Source organism: Anser cygnoides, chromosome 11 (genome assembly GCF_040182565.1).
Source record: "Anser cygnoides isolate HZ-2024a breed goose chromosome 11, Taihu_goose_T2T_genome, whole genome shotgun sequence".
In the NCBI taxonomy this organism is placed as follows: Eukaryota; Metazoa; Chordata; class Aves; order Anseriformes; family Anatidae; genus Anser; species Anser cygnoides.
In genome coordinates this window covers 18,682,313-18,706,249 of record NC_089883.1, presented here as the reverse complement: position 1 = coordinate 18,706,249, position 23,937 = coordinate 18,682,313, and the positions used below count along the sequence as shown (strand labels likewise).

General features: G+C 38.2%; 1 protein-coding gene across 11 annotated transcripts in view; it reads right to left on the bottom strand.

The window, feature by feature from the left end:
* Positions 1-23,175, bottom strand: part of ZNF280D (zinc finger protein 280D) — a 51,072-nt gene extending 27,897 nt beyond the window's left edge. For 4 of the 11 annotated variants that reach the window (XR_010834253.1, XR_007161905.2, XM_048060207.2 and 1 more), the window contains exons 1-8: positions 23,035-23,175; positions 17,330-17,475; positions 16,605-16,689; positions 13,426-13,491; positions 12,940-13,310; positions 7,349-7,466; positions 2,968-3,135; positions 372-481 (exon numbers count right to left, since the gene is read on the bottom strand). Coding sequence is in view for 9 of the 11 variants with exons in the window: in XM_048060207.2 (XP_047916164.1) it covers positions 372-481; positions 2,968-3,135; positions 7,349-7,466; positions 12,940-13,310; positions 13,426-13,491; positions 16,605-16,689; positions 17,330-17,392 (981 nt within the window). In the remaining 2 variants the exon portion in view is untranslated. Of the gene's footprint in view, positions 1-371; positions 482-2,967; positions 3,136-7,348; positions 7,467-12,939; positions 13,311-13,404; positions 13,492-15,561; positions 15,596-16,604; positions 16,690-17,329; positions 17,476-23,034 lie in introns of those variants that run through there. The other 7 variants (XM_067003883.1, XM_067003885.1, XM_048060210.2 and 4 more) reach the window with 7 other exon arrangements.
* Between the last annotated feature and the right edge of the window lie 762 nt (positions 23,176-23,937).

The window sequence follows — 23,937 nt, the reverse complement described above, 5'->3', positions numbered from 1 at the left end:
TAATTCATAGTTCTTTAATTCAGCTAGTACAGTAAGTACAAAAGCAATTTTCTACAAACTGATTAGATAAAGATAAAACTTCTTTTTTTTTTTACTATTGTTATTATGTATGCTTCTGAATTGTATTTTAAAGCTGAAGAAGACAGGCAGCACATATGCCTCATTTCATTGGTAAAATATGGTCAGAAGTGGCAACATTTGGAGCTTCCCATCTCCATTCTTGATCTCCGTGACTACGAGACTTTTGGGCCCTGGCTGATTATAGCCAGAAGCCAGACTATCTTCACATCAAAACATGGCACTCTTTTTCATAACCAAATAGAAGACCACATAAACTTATTATAAAGTTTATCAGCCCCAAAATATTTTACCTTCATATGATTTTTTAAAGGATCCATAAGATTGAAATGAATATTGCACTTTGGACAAGCTCGTGGAAAAGGTCCTCCATTTTTAATATTGCTTGATGTAGCATTAGTACCTGGAAAACATATTAAGATTCAGAATTCACAGTCAAGAATGACTGATTTATTACTATTTATTATTCTAGAAAAACATGCTATTTGAAATAAAAACTATTACAACTGATGTGGCTGTAGTGAACATATGCAAGGTTTTACAACCATCTTTTAACTACTGTTCTTAATTTCCAAAATCATTTTATTCTGTTTGATATAAACTTATATAAAATCTTAGCAAATAACACGGAAAAAATGGGAGAGGGTAATGGGAGCACAGCAGAGACAAAATAATTCTGTTCCCCTAAGCCCCCAGACGAAACAGACTGTGATTTTTTTAAAGAGGTTTAATTCTTAAAGAATTGTACAAAACTTTTTATGCCATGACCTGATCACCATCAAGTATGGTTCAGATATCTGTTTTGGAAAGGAATTTCACCATCTCATTCTCAATAGTAAGACTGTAGTTCTCTGGCAGTAGTTGTAACCCTAAGCCTATTCAGATGCATCATTCCTGTTGAGCAAAGGTGTCTTTGGAAAACCTGGAGAATAAATCCTCTAAATAATTACTCCCAAGAATGGAAGGAACGAATATTATCTTATCAGTATAAATTAATACTTTTCAAGCAAATTAAAAACAAAAACCTTTGCGTTATCTTAAACTTCAATGAATAAAGCCAAGCTTCCAGTTTTCTCCTAACTGCCAAAAGACAGTGAGAGCTGCTTTTCCAGGTCAAGTTCTCTTGCATTTACAAGTCATTCACAGATCTGGAGGACTCCATGCAGAATAAGCAGTTTAGAACAGATTAAACACAGGAAAAGTGTTAATATCTCAACTTCAGGGTCAAATGTACTGTGCCAGGGCTATGAAAAAATGTAATAAAAAATATACACACAAACACATCCACCTTATAACAAGTAAAAGTATGGGTTAAGAGATGACCATGCAACAGCCTAATACATTTTGTCATTAAAATGATCTTGCATAATCCACAAGGTAGACAGAGATCAAGCAGTATTTTTCCATGAGGATAACATTACTGCTAAGAATCGTAATTAAGCAGAAAGTCCTTCACATGAGTGGATGACCATGCAAGAGATTTACCACAAAACAGTGCTGCAAGTCTTCAGCATTAAAATTTGTAAAACATTTTGACATGTTTGCTGAGGGCAAATTAATTTTGGAATGTTCTGCAGCAAAATCTAATGTTCTGTGGTGCCTCAGTGCTGGATTTTGTGACATTTGAAATTTGTATGGGATCATGGAACTGCCTAGAGACAAACTCAAAAAACTGGGTTCTCAGTAACTATGATAATCTACTCCTTTGTTACTGAATTTAGTAATATCCTCTGGTTATCTTTTGTACGCTGTAAGCTGCAGCACAGTGTCTGTTTTGCAGCACAGTATCTGTTTTACCCAACACAGGATGGAGGAATTTTTTTTCCCAGCAATATTCCGTGTTATAGCTACTTCCTGCTGGTTGCTAAGGAAGAGAATGACAGCAGAACAGCTGCAAACAAGACGTGAAAAAAAACCGAAATGATTCTAAACAATTTAATCACAACACGGGTAGCTTCTCATTTTAATATTATAGGAAAGAGTATGTGGCTGGAAATATCTCAAAGTCAATAATAAGTTCTGGTCTATTATAATCAGCTGGAAAGCACCTTTTGGCTCAGGAGGAAACGTGCCTAATTATTAATATGCTGAAACAGCCAGACTACCTTTCTACTTGTAGGGAGGGGAAGTTCATTCAAAAAGCAACCTGAAACTTAAATTCCCCTGCTCCTTTCCTACTACTATTTCAAACCGTATCAAAATCACCACTGCAAAAGAAAGGTCGGAACTGCAAAAACCACTTTGCAATAGTTATTCCAAATACCAGCATCACAGAATTTAGGAGGGATGTGTAGAGGTGCTTTTGTCCAGCCCCCCACTCAAAGCACATGCAACCCCATCGGCATGCTCAGAGCCATCCAGTTGATTTCTTAATAACTCCAAGGACGGAGATTCCGTAGTCCAAGTCCCTCATCTTGCATTCCTAAAATTAATTGTTTTCATCCTTTTAACTAATCAGAATTACTTGATAAATTCAGCAGTCACTAAATTCTTTCAAACTTGATTTTTTAGTTGGTTAAGTTTCAACCCCATTAAGTTGTTTGAGCTAAAAAATAAGATGAATTCAGGGGCATTTATTTTGAATGTCTGTTTTCACAGCTACTGAACAACTCAACTAGTCTCCACTTTACCAAAGTCAAACATCCGAACAAGGAAGGCCAAAAGTTTGAATATGCAATAACTTAGAGTGAATTAATTTGTAAAGGCATATAAATTCTTGCATTGAAAGGTTTGTCTTTATTTTTTATTTATTTTAAGGCAGAACAATTACTTATTTACATTGCCTTAATAGCATTAAGAATAATGATCAACTTAAACATTGCAAGAGTGCTAGCTTTTTCCATGAACCAGATGCATGGATTGACAGCTAGACCATTTGATCTACCCTACCTTTTGAAGATACATTTTGTGATGGTGTTACTGTTGGAGAGTTAACTGTAGGTGAAACATCTGAATTGCTTCCAGCACCAACCTCATTAGGCTTGGCCTTTTTTGGTGTTACACTGTTGCCTTCAGAAGTAGCAGGACGCTTAGATACAAAAACACTCTCATTCAGACCTAGTGGTTTAAATTAAAAAACCTCAGTTTTTTTTCCATAGTATATTACAAACACATTACTGATGCCTATACTTTAAAGGATGGACAAGTCCAAATACAGCAGTTAAGATTCCCCTAACATCATAATCCATGCAGAAGTTAAGAAAACTATATCCAACTCAGAATTTTCTAAGACAGTGGAGAAGAAAAAGGTAAAGGTGAAATATATACAGCCCCATCTCTAAAACCAAGTAAATCATACTGTGACCAACTGAATTTCTTTGGCCTGCTTTTCACATCTTGACCCACACTCATCTCAAACAGATTCTTAACTCTGTAAAACATTTTGAGACTTCAGTTTGCATGCAAAATACTACCCAAAATGAAAATAGTGTTGTTACTTCTAATGAGCAATCATAGCATGCCTATTTTGCTCTATTCTGATAAAGATGCTGATTCACTAATTGTTTGCAGTACTTCTTCTAAAAATAAATAAATAAACACTATAAACAACTCTGAAATTCAGAGTTTCAGTGCCTAATAAACTGGTCCTTCAATATTTGGCTCTCTCTTGTCCTGAAACCAACGTCTCTGTTACTGTAAGATTATCCTTGGATTGGAGAATCATCCAATTGATGTAATCTTGATACAGAGATCAATCTTCAAACAGACCTGAAGCACAGCTACATACCAGTAATTCTGAGGTGACAGCACAAGCTTTCAGTAATTCTCAAGTGACAGCACAGACTGCAGACAGCTTTTACACTATGATGAACTATGAGGAGGATAAGACTTGCAGAAAGTAACTCCCAGACACAATGATATCAAGTAAGGAGATTCTTGTACATTCCCCTCCCAACCGTCTAACTGCTCCAATGACTTCTTTGGGTCTAATAAAAAATGAACTACTATTTTTAAAAGCCTTTCCAATGATCAGAGATAACTTGTGTTACATAAAATTATTCAAACCACCATGAAAAAATAAAAAAACCAAGCCACTGGTTCACCTCCAAGTTGTGTTTACCCTGTGTTAGCTATCTACAGGCAGCAAACAGTCTCCCTGTTCAATCCAAAGAATCTCAGCAGAAAATGTTGGCATTTGAGCATTTGGACATTTACCACATTACGCCTCATATACAGGAAAACGTAATTCACTTGTTATATATGTATTTAATGATCCTAGTATTCTCCTTCTGAGTATACCCTTCCGTAATAACCCACTTCTTCCTGACATAAATGAACATATTAAGCTCAAATACCTCAGCCTGTGCTTGTTTGCCAAAGACAACACATTCACAAAATAAACAGGTCATTTGCTAGATAATACTACTTCCTAGATTTTGTTTGTTTTACATTTACTTATCCTTGATCACAGTTTTCATACAACTGGTATAACTTTTGCACTCTTCTGCATCACTGAGGCCATTTGAGCATCAGGCCATCAACCTGGAGCAGGCACAGTTTAAGAAAATATAATTAAATATCTGTCGTTGTGTAAGAAGGGAGTGCATTAAGACAGAAGGTCTGATTTTATAAGAATCTTCAGTAAAATACTTAATTTTACTAAGGAAAACCTGATATACAAAAAAGGCAATCTTTACAGGTTAACAAAATTGGTAATACTTTAAATTTAATAAGCTTGGCATATCTGTGACACAAAAAATTTGAAGATCATTTTGTATATTCATACAGGTAAGGATTCTTACCTTGGTTTATACACCTCTGATCTAATAAATTTCCTCTTTCAGAAAAGTGATAATACTAGGAGAACATATATCCATTTGCATTTGAATTCTGCTGTTCATTCATTAGAAATATTTTAAGGCATATTTTGAAAAATAAACAAAACTATTTTAAATATTATTTAATATCTAGCCTATGCAAATCAGTCCCTGTTCTGACTGACTTATCTTTTCAACGTGCCTCTCTAGTTTGGTGTATTGACACCAAATTTCCTCTGATCACTGATGCTCCAGACTAGTTTGTCCAATGCTCCACCCAACATACCACAATCTGAAATTGTCAGGGACTCCAGGTACTTGAGCCCAGAGCACACAGTTGCTGTTTGGTTTTGCAGTTTGCTTATGAAGTCTACTACCTTCACTTCATGCTACTAGTAAATACTTTTGTAAATATTTTGTAGTTATTATGAAACAGTTGACTATTAACATACACACAGCATCACTATATATGATACTGAGAATTACTGCAAAAAGAAGCCACAATATGGTAAAAGATATTAAAAATGGTAACCTTGAATAGAGGTGGTATATGTAATCTGATAAATCACATCATATTAATCGAATAGGGACATGAAAGCCTTCTCAGACCTGTCCCTCACCAATGCTTCCATTAACCTAGTGATACGAACGTATGCATACACTTCGGACAGCTCTTGAATACCACAGAATAGTTTTTCTGTTGGTTATGGCATTTTCTGGTTCCTCCAAGTGCGTAGTTTCACATACATCCCCAGTGCCCATCCAACATCCAGGTAAGAGCTATCAGTACAGTTTAACCTCTCACCACCGTTTAGCAGCCTAGCAAAAAGGTTGGTTAGTGTCTGCTAGCAGTTCCTCATTTGCATGGTTCAAAGACCTCAGGAACAAACATTTATGCTATGTTGAGCTAAAAATTGTGTATTCTTCAGTGACTCCACATGCAGAAGTTAAACTATCCTGCAGAGTACCACAGGCTGGTTCCCAATAAGACTGCACATTGAAATACCATATTCTAGAATGCTTTGTGCCAGCAGTGCTGCCCATGAATTAGAGGAAGCACAACACCAACAGAGGCAAGTAGGCATCGGCACATACAACCAAACCAAATGTAAGAGCCTTATGTAACCTTATCATGCCAGCCAAACCACAAAACACACAGATACTTCTTGGGAAATTAAGTTAAATATTACATTAGCCTCCTGTGTCATACAGGAATAAAAGAGACACAACTTTGAACCAGGAATTATAAACCTTTTCATCTATTTTCTCTGTCGTATATCTATCTTACTGAAATATACAAACTAAGTACGGTATATTACTTTGAACTACAGTCCTTGATGCCTTTAAGTACTTCATTTTTCCTGATAAGAGCCTAATATAAGTAACTGTTAAATATGCAAGCAGGTTTCATAAATTAGAAAAATACAATTAAACTTTAATACCTGTGGCTTTGGAGAACTAGGGTTGAATACTGAACCATTTGCAATAAATAAAAGCCTCATTTGCTTTACAAAAAGCTATTTATTCCACTAAGACAAGAATCAGATCACAGAATAGACACATGCAAAGAAATACACTACCTTCATTGATCAGTAGCTGCAGTGAATGCCTTAGCTAGAGATGCAAAATCATCATACCAAGCAACAGAAGAAGCTACCAGTCATTCTGTTTTATGTTACTTTTAGTATGACCTATTAAGCCATTCATTATAGATAGCCTGTTACCTTATGGAAGAATCAGAAGTGTTTGTCATCTATAACTTACAGACTGAATCCTAGGATTCTGTTCAGTTATTAGAGAAGTGCAATCCTTCACAAAAAAAGGGAAAGTTTCAAGTTACAACCTGTTTAAGATTGAATACACTGCATGCTTCAAATCTATTCCACCTGCTATGAAAAAAGGGGGTTGTTTGTTTGTTTGTGTTTAGGTAGGTTAAATAGTTCCTGTTGAAATACCGTTTAGCTAGATGAAAAAAATAAATTAGTTGTCATATTGTACTCTTTTCCTTCCCCTCCTTTTTGCACAGGATCCTTTTGATCCCATTGATTCCAACTGCTATATATAGCAGTCAGGAAACCAAGACCATCATCATTGGGAATCCACTCAGCAGACTCAGGAAGTTCTTCTGGCACTGTTCCACAGCCCCTCTCTTGCTAACAGCCATTTTTATTCATGCTAGTCGAAGAGTGCTGGATATACAGAAAATGAGCCTTTAACTGTCAAAAGAATTGCAGTGTACCTGGCAATATTTTTTTTTCCATCTAAATGACCATTACAAGACATCAGTTGATATTACAGTCAGTCTAATGCAATGAAAAGCAAAGTCTGACAACACAAGGCTCTGAAGTTTAATTCATTAAACATTATATAGTGTTATGTACAGGGGGAAGAAAAAAAAGTAGCTATACTATATTCTAAAAATCCTATTTAAAATTATAACCCAAAGGTCTGCACTACAGTTAAATGACATTATGCTGTTTCTTTCTCTTATCAACTACTACAGTTATACCCACCTGTTACATTCACTGATGGCCCAGTCTGGTACTGTGGAACTCCCGAGTTCTCTCTCACACCAAACAGTATACCAGATGTATTATCTGGTGCAGCTGGTGGAGAATCCATAATATAATCCTAATAAGATATTTTCAAGAGGGAAAAGAAATTTGAGGTTTAACATTTTTTTACTTGCAGGCTTCAAAGGGTTTATCTTAAAAACATACGACGGCTTACAAGTACTCATAAGTACTCATCTCTAAATCAAGTTCATTACAATCTCCCCCAAATAGTTTCTTTTGACATTTAAAGAAGTTTGCAACTCTTATCAGTGGTTGTTAATTTAGTCATAGCTGTATATCAAAAAAAACACCCAACCATATGACCCAAGAAAGCCCATTTTATGAAATATTACTAGAACTATGTGAATTGCTAATTGTAATTACTTTTGTTTAAAAGTCTGATGTTTCAAATTATACTTGAATTGTTCTGACAACTGTTGAGCTTTCTTCCTTCAATACAAGCTTATACATTTGCCTGTTACTCTTGTGTAACTGCTACTACCTGCATTTTAAAAGAACAGAAAACAGAACTGGAAGTAGCATAAACTTGCTGCAAGCAGAAGTCTCTTAAAGATGAGATTACACCAGTCGAATTCTATGAAGTGATCAAGTTTTAATGAAAGTAAGGAGGTATCTACAACATGTTGACTGTGAATGGCACTCAGACTTATGGTATCACTAAGGGATATTTTTTTTTCTTTTATGTAGGATAATTTATAAGGGATTTCTTGAAATAATACAGTTTAACTCCCTTTTCAAAGCACAGCTAATCTAAAAGTTAGTTTGTGTTTCTCAGCACCTTGATGCTTTTGAGCATCCCCAAATACAGGTATCCTTTTACCCTTCAACTTAAAAGGTTTGCCCTTTAGTACTACCATAACCTAAAAAATGAAACAGAGTCCGCATTTCTCAGTCACAACACAGAAAACTTGCCCCTAAACACTTTCATTGATCACCCAACATGTAGCGTTTAGAGCGAAGGAAATGTCAAATTTAGTTCTTATTAATATTCAAATTTAGAGGCTGTGGTAGGTGAAAAACACACTTCCCAAGATCATTAGTATTGCTCACATCTCAATAGGCTGTTCATACTAACTAAAACAATTTGGAACACAAAATATTTTCAGCAATAGCAGTAATGAGTTAAGAAAAACATTATGATAGAATTGCATTAAATCTCCACATTGAGGTATAAATGGCAAAATATTGGCACTTGATCTTTCTACTCTGAAATAATGCAATTAGTTGCATTAACTTCGTTATGCTGTACTTTGAAACAAAAGACTAGACAGAATTATCCCCACTTTCTTAAAACATGATCACCTAACACTTATACACACACTTTGTCATCAATGTATCCATGAGACAAAGGCCATAATCTTTTTGCTGTAAAGATAAGTCTCTTAATATGCTTCCCACTCCACTAAGTCGGCACAACTGTAAAAACATCCTGGTAGAAGCTGTTACCTTTTTAACTACCACCATTTTGACTAAACCTGATGGAAACAAGTCTAAAGGCAGTGCACAAATACACACACAGGTATGATAATTTGTTTTAGGACTCTTAAGTACCAGAAAAGATTGGAACAAAGTGAGGGCTTCTTCTACCCGGTTTTGTTGTAGAGCTCTGAAATGAAGACCCTGCAGGGCCCTAATGATAACAAAGAGCCGTTCTTCCCGAGCAATCTAATTCAATCTAAGTAAGTTAAGCAAAGGTGTAGCTGTTGAAATCATGATAATGCTAAAAACATTAACTACTAAACTTCTTTGCTGTATTTGTTACAAGTAAAAACTATAAGCAGGAGTTGTAACAGAGCAGGTTTTACTGTATCCACGATGGCTTCAGACTAGCTGGTGAAATTATAAGTGAAGCCCTTAACCTGCAAACCCCAGTTCTAAAGCAACTAATGCTCAGGTGGTAAGCCTGATGTAGGCTCCTTGGGTGGAGGACTTTGCACACCACCATTTAAAATATGACCAATACAATACATATACACAAAATTTGCCACTCTTACTACTTTGCAGTTTGCTTTTAAGTGCTGATATAATTTCAGCTTTCTTCAATAAACTAGGTGTTTCAATGGCATGTGTACACCTCCCTAGTATATACTAAACACATCTGGTGATCAAGAAAGTAAAAGACTGGAAATTCAGTCTCATTTTTTTCTAAATGTCCCCTTCTGTTTAAAATTATTCTTTTCATATAATTTGGTTCTGTTGTTTTACATACAATAAAAAATAAAAAATATTATCATGCTTTAGAAAGCAAAAACATTTTAAATAATTAAATAAGGCAGCTTTACCGTGTCAATGAAAAAAATCAAACTAACACGTACAGGTGCTGTCACGTGCAGAAAGTCTAAATCCAACAGCCTTATAAATGAAGCTCCGAGGGCTCAAGTAAAGAAAAAAACAAAACATTGTCACTCTGTTTTTCAGAAGACTAGTAACAATTTTAGACTCAACGTGCATGCTGGGTTTCCTAACTGTAGAAACTGACACGCCAAACTGTAACCAAATCCACGTAGAACTGGAATGATGCATGGTATTGGACCTTTGCTCTTTCAAAATTTAACTAGGAAGAACTGAAACCTGAATCACACTCAGACTGAGGAATGTGCCTAGCCATTACGGGAAAGATGGACAGAAGTGGCTAGGGCTTACTGGAAGGCATTCTGAATGCTGAGTCATAGAAAATCTTCATTGATGAGAATGAATGAGTCTTAAAGAAGAAGATAACCTTATGATATCATATACAACAGCAGTAGCTCTGAATTAATTAGGACTGGTGTAGACAGTACCACCGAAGCCAAATTCAATTCAGAATTTTTGGAACTGATTTAAAATAGTGCAGTAACAAGAACACAAAAAGGAAGAATCAAGTTGGGAAGAAACAGAAAACGTGTGAATAGAAGTGTCATATAAAGTCCAAGGTAGAAAAACATTAATATAAAGCAGTGGTCCCAAGAGAAATAAGACTAGATACAGGGGAAAAATATCCCCAAAGCTTAAGGAGCTCCTGAATGAAGACAATTCTAGCCAAGGACATGAACCAAAATAAAAGTAGCATACATATGACACTAGAGAAGAGCAAACGACAATGTGTCAGGAGTGATATTAAAAACCACAGAACATTGCCCGAGAAGCTGAACTACAGTACCTCATTAAAAATAAAAGCACAACAATCAAGCCTTCCCCCCCCCCCCCCCCCCAAAGTATGGTTTAATCAAGTGGCAGAACAATACAAGGATAAAGAAGCAAACTATCCTAAATAAGGCTGAAACTGGAAATACAAATCTGAATCTGGAAGAGTTAAGTTGGAGAGATGGAAGAGTCACCTTCAGTATGTTCTAAGCAAGGAAGAAAACCACCACCAGAACAGTCTTCCTAACAGTACTCAAGAATAACATCTTAAGAACACACTTAGGATAAACTTAAAAAATTAAAGAGCTCATGAAAGCCATGATCAAAACATCAACACTGAAAAGAAACCATACAATATGAGATAGTCTCAACTGTGTAAGCTTCAAGAGACCACAGAATATATATGCACTGGGCATCCCACAAAAGGATGCTCTGCTTTGTAAAGCACATTGATCTAACTTGGAATAAAGACAGAACAGACTAATATATGGTTAGAGATACTTTCCTACATCATGCACCTTGAAAGCCGCATTTCTAGCTGCAACTGCTTTACATAGGTGTATCTCTACCAGTAACAAGAACAACCTGCAGGTTTTGGCAAAGTAAAAAAAAATTGTCTAAGTCAACTCTGACATTCCTGTTACAAGCAAACTTGATAAATGAGAAAGAACTTTCAACAAAAAGAAGTGCTGTGTGTATACCATCTTTAACCTTCAAAAGAAATTACCATCATGCGAGTTATATCCCGCTTACATATGTTTTGCAGCTCAGCTTTCCTAGGTCTGTTTACTCAAAGGTTTCCTAATAAAAACATTTTAGAGGCCACTAGCAGCTTTATCTATTAGAACAGAAACACAGAATTTGTATGTGAGAGAAGTATGGGAGGAAGCTGTCTCATGCAACAGAGATTCTGCAAGACATCTTAACATCCTTTTGAAGGATTTAGTAAAGCATACTACATCATGAGTAAGCCTTGATAAAACTCACAGATTGGAATATGTGTATACATTAGGTGATATAGCAGACTTTTCTGTATTAACTCAGGCTGCTTTATAAAGACAAATTTAAGAGGACTTCAGAGCCAAGCTGTATGTCCTATTGACATCTGGCCTTTTAATTATATCACTGTTTTAGGCCTTCATACATGCCATGACAGACTAATTTAATTAACATGTTTCACTAGATGTGCCCAAAAATTTCTTTGCAAATTGTCAATCAACTCCTGAAGACTCAAAATTGGAAAGTACAAATTCCTTCCTAACAAATCTGCCAGAGATCCAGCTAAGCTACGCAGGCAACAATTCTATTGTATAGTTTTTCTGAAAATCCAGCACCACCAATGATTTAGCCACAAATCATAAGAAGAATACCTAATTCTCACATTCTAACAGCCTTATTCTTACTTATTTTCCCTTGTTCAGTAAAAGCAGAATATATGAAGACTGAAAGATTTTCATTTATACCTAAAGACTGACATGTCTGTAAATTTGCGTGGATTGTGGAGACGGTGCCCACTTCATTTTAGCCTGACAGTAGCAGCTAATACAGTAGTCACATTGCCTAAACAGTCTCAGCTTAAACATCACACCATAGTTTACCTCATACAAACATAAAATGTCAATCTTCATTCTTTCTCTCTCACAAGCTTGCAACAGGTAAGGAAAAAAGCCAGCATCTAACTTGACTCCCTGAAGTTCTGAGGGAGTCCTGAGGTTCCCTGGCTCTCCCTGAAGATCTTCAATATATGACTTGTGTACCTAATTCCCTTAGGCTTTTAAGAAAAAGCAAGTATCTTGCAAGAGCATTTCAGCTACTCAACCTACAGCTTATGGCTGCTTGCACCCCCGTTCTCATACCACAGTTTCACTACAGCTGCCAAGTGAACCAAGAAGCTACCACAACAGCATTGTCTCAAGCAGCCATACCCAAGAGAGGCATTGTAAAAATCATGTGGGAAAAGCTAAACACCAAATGCAAGTCACTGCAAAATGAAATTAATTCATCAATACGAAGGATCCATCTCTAAGCAAAGAATGCATCTCTGTAATATTTAGAGAATGGGATTTCCCATCTTTTCTCCATATAAGCTAAAGAAAATCATCTAAACCACATTGATCTATGCTTAAGATTTTTCAATTAATTCTGCTGTTATTAGGTAAAGCTACCATCCTTGAGCCCTGCAACACATTCTAAACACAGTAAGAGTTTGTAAATCAGTATTTTCAATATATATTTTAATTATGCAGAGCAAGGTTATGGTCCTAGAATCTTTACAATTTACGTAATGGTAGTCAATAATCTAGTGCAGGTCTTCAAATCACTCTACTAAGTGAGTCAGTATGTTCCTCATTAATTTACTCAAAAGCAAACTGAGTATTTTACAGTTTAAGGGAATAAAAATTTACCTGATTGAGTATTACAGGCTGTGTTGTTACAGTAGTCACTGGCCTGGATACAGGTTGAGCCACTACAGGAACTGTGATATTTCTTGATACTGGCTGTGTCGTCACTGGAATGGTTACAGGTCTGCTAACAGGCTGTGATATTCCAGAACTTGGCCGGGGCATCTGCTGTGTTGATAAACATCCAGCAACTGGTCTCTGCAGTGTCTGTGAAGTTCCTGAAACATTCACTGGTCTAGACAATGGCTGAACTGCTACAGAGCTAGTTGTAGGTCTGGATACAGACTGAAAGACTGATGAAACAGGCATGGCACTGGGGCTGGAGGCAGATGTCGGATAATGGTGACTGTCAGGCTTGAATGTAGTAACAGTACCTGTTGCAAAGGATTCCAAAGTTATCTTTATATAATTTTGTGGTCAGACATTTCATAAGTTTTGTGGTTTCGAGTGTGTTTGTTTTTTAATTACCATATTAGGACAATATAGTACCTCTACTGGGTGCACCATTCTGTATCCCCCTTCGTGATGAGCTGAAGTTGACTCTGTTCAATATATCTGTCAAAAGTTACATTTATCTTAATTGCAGTTAAATTAATAGCTTAAACTCTTTGCAAATTAAAAGCAGCATTCATGTCCACTAATTATGCCAATTAGGATTTGACTTATGAATTAGAATATTATTTCTAAAACAAATAACCTTACAACACACAATGTCATTTGTATGAGTTAAGACATGCTCTTCTACTCTGCTTTTCTTAGGTTGGCTAGCTCACCTAAGAATCTCAGGTTTTATTTTCTTGGAGATTAAGACACAAGTAAGAGTGTAAACAAAATAAGAACACTTCACAAAGATTTAGCTCTGCTGATTTTAAGAAATGCATTTATTCATTTCTGTTTGTTGCATACATAGAAAAGAAGTTCCCCAACTCTACAACTGCTCCACAGAAAAGGAATCATTTTCTTTAAATCAGTTACTAAACGATTTCCAATCTCAAGTTCCCAGTGCCAAAGGAAATGAAGAGAGCAGCAATTACAGGAGCCATATTGGAAGTGTATTACAATCAGATTGATTTTCTTACATATCCCACACAGCAGTATATGACCAGAGTTCTAACTTGTTGGAAAAAGGTGGAGTTTCTTAGATCTAATGCTTACTCCCTACCTGGTATCAGCAATATTCCTCAACTGTCTACATCTTTTTCTATGATTACAATGTATTTGCCAGAATATTACAGCAATATTGATCAAATTAAAATATTCTTCTACCACCAGATTTTCAATGCATTTAATGCTACTGTCAAGTTTCTTGCTCTGACATGTGAAAATATGCATATGAAATTAGATAAATGTTCCAAATCAATACGATTGAAAATACCTTCTCAAACCAGGGTCAAATTACATCAGGATCTCAAACGAGGTATTAAAACTTCTGGAAATTGTGCTTAATAACCTCAAGGCTGCTTCCACAGACAACAGCTCATGAGTATGCAGTCCCCAGGTTGATAAATAAATCTAACAGCAGCAGAGCTCAGATCACAGCTCTCAACCTGTCACCTGCATTTAGATCATACTAATGAAAAAGCAGCTACGAGCGACAGATTCAAATAGGTTTGCATTTTTTAAGATAGGAGAAATTTACTTCTGCAATAATACTATTTTTACTTCAAATGACGCAGTCTATGAGCAAGGATTAACTTAACTCAGGATTTACCCAAATATGTACATTTTCATGTTTATTAACAAATCTATACCCCACATTTTAATTCCAGAGCCAAAACAAAAACCTTTGTCTACCCCCCCATAAAAAACACAACGCAACAAAAGAACAAATCAAAAACAGACAAGCAAACAAAAAACAGCTACCCTAAAAACTTAAAAGTTATGGTTCACAAAAGATATTCAGCTCCAGGCAGTCTGATACACAGACAATTCAAATCCTAAAATATAAAGGTAGAGTTTACTATTTATAAAAACAACATTTCAGAAAACCAGTGATTTGAAATAAACTAGATTCACAGGACAACTGATTCTTCATAGACTTGACATGCCGTTTCCCCTCCCCCTTCAAAGTATTATTTTTCCAGTTTGTGTAAAACAGTACTGAACAATAACAAGGTAACATGGAGAACAACATTTTAAAGTAGCAACAAATTACAAGTTTATGTGCATGAAAAAGTAAGCAAGAAAAAATGAGCAGTAACTGTAGGAGAAATAAGCAGTTGGAGGAAACAGTAAAGCAAGCAAAGCGTGAATTACTTTTCATCCCACTCTAACTAATCCTCCAGTATGGCAGAAGAGACACTTTGCCATATGTAACACTGGGCCAGCATGTCAAGGCTGAGGTCCTTACCTATTTCCTTCCCATTTTCAACATCAGTCCATAGAAACTGATAATTGCATTGTCAGAAGAAGGTTAAAAAGATTGCTATGTATTGCAGAAAACATACCTTTCAGAAAAATTAAGAACAATACGCACATCTCCATTTGTCATCTGATCAGACAGGAATTTTCTCAAGCAAAAACTAAATAGTAGCGGTAAGCAAAGCTGAGTTCATTGTGGCTTGCCTATCACGAACAACGATTCTGCAGACTGGAGCCTGACTACTGCCAGGTCGTACTACTTACAAGCCAGAGAAGAACTGAGGTCATTCTTCCATAGCTGTTTTTGATAGTCAAGTAGGAGATTACAAAGAGAAAAGTTAGGGAAAGGGAAGGAAAAGAGAAAGTAACAAGTTACATCATAAGTGCTTTTATGTGTGTCAGGACTGAGTATGGGCAGCAGAATTAGATGCATACATTGCAAGTCTGTATCTTTTACCAAAGTTCTTGAAGCTGCTGAATTATATCAAAAACATAGTTTTCACTTCAAACACCTATTTCTATCGTTTTGACCAGGAAATAACCTTTATACTGACTGCAATGAACCTTTGTGTATTTATTGCTCTGATGTCTAGCACTTTAGTAGTTCACTTTCATGATCTACTGCTGATGACCAACAGTAATCCAAAGGTCTTTAGGCCTCCAAAAAAACAGTTAGGGTATTTTCTTAATCCTTTTAGAAGTCAGTAACTGAAGAAAACTTCTTAAACCAAATTTCAAACATTCTTCCAAAGGTTCAAGAGGATCTAGACTATTTTTCAAGTATTCAAAAACATTAACCATTGAGAACTATTTTTAGGTGAGAGAGCTTTAACATCAACTTCAATGCTTCTCGAATACTTAAGACGTTATTGTCCACATTTTTAAGCTAGTGCAAAAAGTATTAAAGTAGACTTACTATCCCAGTGAGTAACAAAGTAAAACAGAGCTCAGATGCAAGATGAAGGTACTATAAATGAAAATGACTGAACAGCTAATAGTAGCTCCAAAGTCCATGCAGCAGAGTGTGGCAAAGAGCCTAGTTTAACATTTTGCATTGAAATTCTTTATTGCAAACAACAAACGTTCAGAAAATGACTATGAAAATCTCAGATACAAGCATAGCAGAGACAAGACAAAACCATGCAGCTGTAAACCTCCTTACCAGGCTGTCTTCTGTATCTGACAACTCGGGAATGCTTAGGTAAAACCTCCTAACATTTGACTACAAGATGGCCAAACACAGAGATCCAAAACTTTCATTACTGAAATTAATTTTAGTCACAAAAATTATGTTCTCCTTCACTTACCTGCCAAAGCCCAAGCACAGGAAAAACATGGAATTCTGATACATCTGCTGTCATCACAACCACCTAACCTCATTCCCTGCACTACCTGCAATCGGAGAGAACTACAGAACTTGATGAAAAAACTCAAATTTCATAGGGGGGTAATGAATTTATTAATAGAAATCTCTTACTTAGCAGACAGGATTGTACTATTTTCACATTAAACGATTTTCCTGTTTGTGCCTTTATTATACACACTTGGACAGTTACCATCGTTTTATCAGAATGATGTCCACACATTCTATGAACACATGAAATGAGTGGGGGGCGGGGTGCGGGGGGTGGAAGAGGGACTGCCACATGAAGACTTGAATTCATGCATGCTACTTCAGCAGAAACACTTCCAAGTATCTACTTAAATATTGACTATATTAAGAGCTATTGCATGGTTTCAGCATTGTCTGTACTGGACTTTTAACTATATTGTCAGTGCTAAAACCTTCAAATGTTCTTGTTTTGACTTGGGAGATTTAAGGTTACAGGTAGAGACAAGCTGTGCATTACCTGGATGTTAGGACAGAATTCCCTAAAAATTCCAATTTTCAGTGTAAGACAGCAAACTAAAGAACAGCTTTAAGATGTAGAATTTCTTAAATCTCACTAATTTTAAAAATCTCAATTTTCAATGTAAGTTGGAAGTTTTATACCTTAAAACACCTCTTAAATTACGGAAAATGTTATCTTACATGTACTAGGCGGCTTTGAGCTTGAGATTTCTCCAACAAAGATTGGCTCATCATCATCATCATCCTCCTCCACTTCTTTCACTCTCTTCTGCCATGGTTCTAGCTCCTCTTCTTCACATTCCATAAACAATTCTGCCATCTCGAGACTAGACAGAAAAAACAACAATATTCAGTACTTTTGTGAGACAAATGCTTTACTGTTAATAAAAATTACTGCACTTGACAATAATTCCCAAATGGTCTCCCCCCACCATGTTCAATATAGGTTCAACATGATCTGATCTAGAAGATCTTCAGAGATCAGCATCAGAACTACCAATCACAAATGGTTCTGTTTGTTTTTAAATAAGCTGTGACAACTAACAAAGCTTTTCTCTTTCTTTTCACAACCTGTTACATAATCTTAAAAGCATTGCTTAACAATACAGGAAATAAGAATATAGGCTATTTGGAGTGTAATATATATATATATGTAAAATAATTTATAATAGGACCAGTATTTTCATAAAACAAGCAACTGCTTCAGCAATAACCAGTATCAGAATGCCAGTAAAATTGTATTTGCTCTTCCTAAGACTTGGAGCTTCACAGAATTTGATGTCTCAGTTTTGCTTGATGATGCCAACAGTACCTCAAGCTTAGAGAGAATGTGATTGAAATTAATGAATAGTTTTGTTAAGTACATGAAATTCTATTCATGACCAGACTGCTTTGACAAAAACTGAAAAAAAGAACTCAAGAAACTTCTTTCATGAAGGCCATAACCAATACAAGAGTATTTCTTGTCTTATATCAGGCCCCAGCCACATAACCATTACTAATACTTCCCTTATTCTTGTGCTGATGGAATATTTACTTTACAAAGCAAACTAGCTAGGGAAGCTGGACTTTGAAAATCATTCTATTACACAGTGATAGTTGCCTGACACTGTAACTCCCTATACCTGGTGTGATGTCACAGCTGTAGCTCTAATAGCAATGCAAGGAAGAAGGAAGAAACGGATATTGCCTTTCAGCAGCAACATGCAGTTAAACTGACCTGTTTACACCATAAGTAACAAACTGTTTTTACCATTACTACATATATATTGATGACAACAACTTTCCCTATTATTAGTAGTAAAATAACGATATTAACATAATTAAAGACTTTAATTTAAGGAAGTGTGCTAGGACCATTTTTTTATGTCGTTTAATGGATGCTGTAGTCTCCACATACTCAAAAGCCTTGCTGTTTTCTACAGTTGCAAGCAGATTTCTGCCCAGAGGCAGCTAGGAATTCTTGAAGGCAAGAGCTATTTGTACAGTCATTGATTTCAGAAATGCATCACAAACCCTGACTTTGGTTTTTCTTGAATACCTACAGCCCTAACACCAAACCTCTTAGTAAGTGTCAAAATTCAACTTCATCTCTAAAATCTTGATTCTGTTTTTCCACTTATCAACTGTCTACACTAAATCAAGCCCAGATCTTTTAGAAATAAAGCTTGTGTATGATGTCATTAACGACTAACAAAAAAAAGACTATATATATACTTGTATATATACCAGGTGACAAAATCAAGGCTATATTCATAAACTGCTACTTCTTAAACCAAACGATTCCTCTTTTAACACATCAAGGGTGTTCATTCAATGGAGCTTTCTGTGCAATTTCCCATGATCTTCTCTTTTCCAAAAGTATATCAAGCGCAACATATATATTAAACATTGGGTTAAGTTTCTTTTTTCAAAGTATAATTTTCAAAGTATAATTATGCAAAGTTAAGAATACTCATAATCTCTCAACAGTGTTTAAAATGGAAGTCTTCAGCACAGAGAGTGAGAAACTGTCTCATAAGAGTCAACAACTTCAGGATAGGAGCAATGAGCTGCTGTCAAAAATCATGGGGGAGCAGTCACAATCTGGGGGAGTGTGGCCACGAGGGACAACAAGCCACATGGTTGGTGATAACATCGGACTCCATCAAGGAATGTAAAGAGTTTAGAGGGAACAAAGAAGGGTGATTCAGGAGATGCCTTGCCATCTCGAGTTGCTTGTTCTCCAGCCGTTAAGGCATGGAAGTTGCTGGGTGTTTGCGGTTGCCGGGCAAAGTTGTTGACCAATGAATAGTTAGTGGAAAAGGACTGCTGTGGGGCGAATGGTATAAGAAGGGAGCCTGTCCTCAAGATAAGGATGCAACATGGATAATGAAGTTATGTCATCAATAAAGTAGCAGCAGTTAGTGATCCTAAAAGAACCCTGGTGTCCGTGTGGTCTTTACGCCACAACAATCCTGCACCGGCTTGCACTGAAGTGTGTGAGAGCGGGGCAGGAGGGTTGCGCACCGAGTCTCGAGGATAACACAAAGTCGCAGAGCTACACTACTTCCTTCCTTCATCAGATTAGGATGCTTAAGTTAAACAAGGTGCTAGAAAAGAAGAGAACAGGACACTAGGCTAAGTGCTTGTCACAGGAAAAGAGGAAGAGCGTGGAGCCAATTTCCACTTTACACAGACAAGAAAGGCCACGTGCCAGGTCTCAGAAGGTGAAGGCCCAATCTCCTCCTTCACGGAAGGCCTTTGCTTTACTTACAGGGAGACTAAGTTTGTGAGACTTCAAGGCAAAATGAAAAATCATTTTCAGACACTTGGCTCATGGAACTGCTAACATGGGTATGAAGGGCGTGGGGGGTATTTTTATTTAAGAAACTTTATTTTATTGGACTTCAAAAAAGTAATCAGATACAAGATATACTCAGAGAAGGTGAGAACACATGCAGTTACACAGAAAACACAGAATAGGCACCAACAATCTACATACTAGCACAGTTTTAACAAGATGCATGATAATCTCAGTTACAGCAGAATGCAGATGATTTTTTTTTTATCCAAATAAAAGTAAATTTAATAACGTAAGCATGGACAGTTAGAAGGTTACACCACCTATCAGCACTCTTATGAACAATTCCGTTTTATGAATAAAAAGGGTTTTCTCAAAAGGTGACTCAAAAAGTAGGACCACTCCTTAAAAGCAAGTATCAAGTTATTTTGGATCTTTTTTTTTTTTTTTTTTATTCCAACAATAGGAATTTAAGGCAATGCTTTTACTGAGCATAATGAGTTCCTGCCTTGTTTCTATACTCCTCCTTCAGTCATGATAGTACAGCTTTTCACAGGACTAGGACACGAACCTATACAGATTAAAAATAACCTTGCCTGCTAGCAGTTGAACTAGCATGACTGAGAGGTCAGAAAATGAGTGGCCTACAGAATTACAATCGCAGTAACGGGTAAAGGTTTGATTAAAGGAGGCATGCAGGAACTGCTCAAATTGTCTTCATTGCCAATATCTCCATCCATCTTTAGAGTACAATCAGCTTCCAAGTTTTCAACTTTTTAAACTTGATTAACGTAGAACCTCCATGCCAGGAATCCTTCTAGCGGTTCCTCTCAAAGCCAGCAACAACAGTGACTTCTTCCCCACTCTCCACAAGTATTTTCCAGTGGAGGTGCAGACTCCATTGTAACAAAGATAAAGTAAATACAGGTTATTGCCAGTGGGTTTATTTCTTTTTAATGTGTATAAACACAAATACACATTTACACATGTATCTACTCAAAAGTAGTCCACAGATCTGAGGTAGGTCCAAAACTCCAATGAAACGCTACATAAATAATCAAAGAAAGTGTTTAAAACATTATTCTAACCTAAAAAGTGTCAGAAAGCATCTCCCTCCAGGGGAGGGTCAGGCTGGGTGTTAGGAAAAGGTTCTTTATTGAGAGGGTGGCCAGGCACTGGTACAGGCTCCCCAGGGCAGTGGTCATGGCACCAAGCCTGTAGGAGCTCAAGAAATGTTTGGGCAATGCTCTCAGACACATGGTCTGATTTTGGGGTGGTCCTATGTGGACTCAGGAATTGGACTCGATGATCCTTGTGGGTCCCTTCCAGCTTGGGCGATTTTGTGATTCCATGAAAATTGTGAACAAATTCTTTAAAACTTTTTTAAAGTATTGTTAGAATATATCAAGGGATTGCTTAAAAAAGCGATTAAGCAGTTAAAACAAAAAGGCTTCCTATTTTCACAACTGCGTGGTCGACACTTGTATGCATCTGTCCAGCAAAAACTAAGGCTAGTGATAGAAGTTCATTAGGCTAGCACAGATAATCAACATCCTGCAAAAGCATGAGCTCACAGAACACAGTTACCAGGCAAGCAACAAACTAAAAATCTGACAGAAAAACAAAAAAAAAAAAATCATCAACTCATTGCACAAATAACAGGCTCCTGATAAAGTATTTTAAAATAAGTATTTTGAAATTTGGACATCTTTATTTATCATGTTAGTTACATTTAAATACACATAGCTTTATTGAAGCCAGTTGTATTTATATCCTGCTTTTTACTATTGGGATTTACAATTGCTTATTTACACAGAAACAAGAGAAGTGATACAAACATTACTAAATATAACAAGACTGTGACAGCTGAAGCAAAAACAGCAGAAAGTGATCTGTCCAAGTGCACCTTACAGACACTCAAATCAATGCTATAGAAAATCACGGCAAATACAGCCACAGTAAGATATAAAGTTACTGAAAACCCATTTACTTCTTCAGATGCAATTCACTTGTTCCACACTTAAGGTCAACACTCAACATTTCCAACGCTTGGTACTTTGGACTGGCTTAAAATAACTGAAACTGAATCACTGGTTTGAGGTTGGTAGTATACTTCAAGAGTGAGGGTATTTACATTAGCCAGAAAGTTTCCAGACTAGTCTTGTTTGTCATCTCTTCATAACAATTATCAGTGAATTATTCACCCATTAGTTTTTTTCACCTCCAGTTCAGTAGCTGTGCTTCTAACAGGAAAGTTGTACTATTTAAAACACAGACCTCGTGATGAGCACCTACATGGCGTTTTTCAAACAACTTCCCCCAGACACATAACTTTGCATCGTGTTAGTTGCAGAGGAGCATGCAATCTGCAGCTTCACGAGGACGGATAGCAATTGTATTTTTAACGGGCGCTGCATTTGTTTCAGCAGCGAAGAAACAATGATGAAGTGGAAACTGAACCTGGAAAGTTTTAAAAAGCCAAAGCATAAACCAACTTCCCTCAGAAAAGAAAGAAAGAAAAAAAAAGGTTAAGGAAAGAGCAAAACCAAAGGAGCCAACGCTACCCTCTCAGCCAGGAGCTGCCGTAAGCTCCGCCTAGGGAAGGGCACCGCTGCCTCCCCAGCCAAGCCCCCAGTTCCCACCCCCGAGCCGGGCCGGCTGCGAGGCGGCGGGAGGGAGGAAGCCAAGGCCCGAGGGCAGCCGAACGGCGACCGCTCCGCCCGGGAGCCGCCCCAGGGCCGCCGCTCGGGGCCGGGCCGAGGCCTGCGGGCCGCAGCCGGAGGGAAGGAGGCCCGGCCCTGGGCCCGGCGCCCACCGCCAAGTGCCAGGGGCCCCGGGCGGCCTTGAGCGGGCGGAGCGAGCCCTCCCCGCGACGCCCCCGCGGGCAGACCCCCGGCACCCACCGGGAGCCCGGCGAGCGGCCGGGGGAAGCCCTCACGGCCCGGCCTCCCCGCTCCGGGGACGCGAGGGGGCTGCGAGGCCGCGCTCCGACCTAAGATGGCGCCGGCCTGGCAGGCGACAATCCCCCCGCGGCCCGCAGCGGAGCGGGGCCGGGGCGGCCCGCTGAGGGGCACGGAGGCGGGCACCGAGCGGGCTGGCTTACCGTGCTGCGCCTCCGGAGGGGCCGCTCCCGGGCTGGCGGGGCGGGGAAGGGGGGGGCTGGGAGGCAGCCGCGCTGGCAGAGGCTCTGCTCCTCACATCGCCGGAGCGCGGCGCCCCACCTCAGCGCCGCCGCCGCCACCGGGGGAAGGAGGGAGGAGGCGGGGGGCGCCCGGCGCGAGGCCTGCCGGGTAGAGCGCGGGGCAGCCCCACAGCGCCGCCTGCTCGCCCGCCACGGCGGGGCGGGGCCGGGCGCCATGTGGCGGGCATCACGTGCCGCGCCTCACGGCTCCTCAGCCGCCGTGCCGAGGAGAGCCGCACGCAGAGTTAGCGTCACACATAACAAGTCACAAAACGCGTTACTGGAGCCGGGGGGCAGTAAATACTAGATTTTGTACTGCTCACAGAGGAGGGATGCTGTGCCCATGTTGTCGGGGGGGGTTTTGAGGGGCGTTTACCCAGGGGGTTAAATAATGGAGCTGAATGTCAGTATTCCAAACCTTTATTGAATGAAGTACTTCCTTCGATGCCAAGGGAACATCGCTGAACTGCTAGCCAAGGCCTTGACTTGACAGTAAGGCCGTAACAACTGGAAAATGCCGCCCTGGAACACGGTGCAGGAAGAGCTGTGTTGCTGCTGGTCTTACAACTTACAGGTGAAGAATGCTGAACCACAAAGTAACTAAAAACCTGTTTTTCTCATACCTTTTAGTCAATAGAGCTCTCCTATCCTGGACATCTCAGGTATTAGTTCCAATAATCTCAACATCTCTTTAAGAATACTTCTGAGTTTACTTCTGAGTTTAGATTTTTTTCCCCAAAGCTTTGCTGTCCATTCTACCCTAATTTTTAAAAAAAGTACTATCTTCTTTTAGAAAAATATTAAATTATTTCTGGTGAAGTGTAA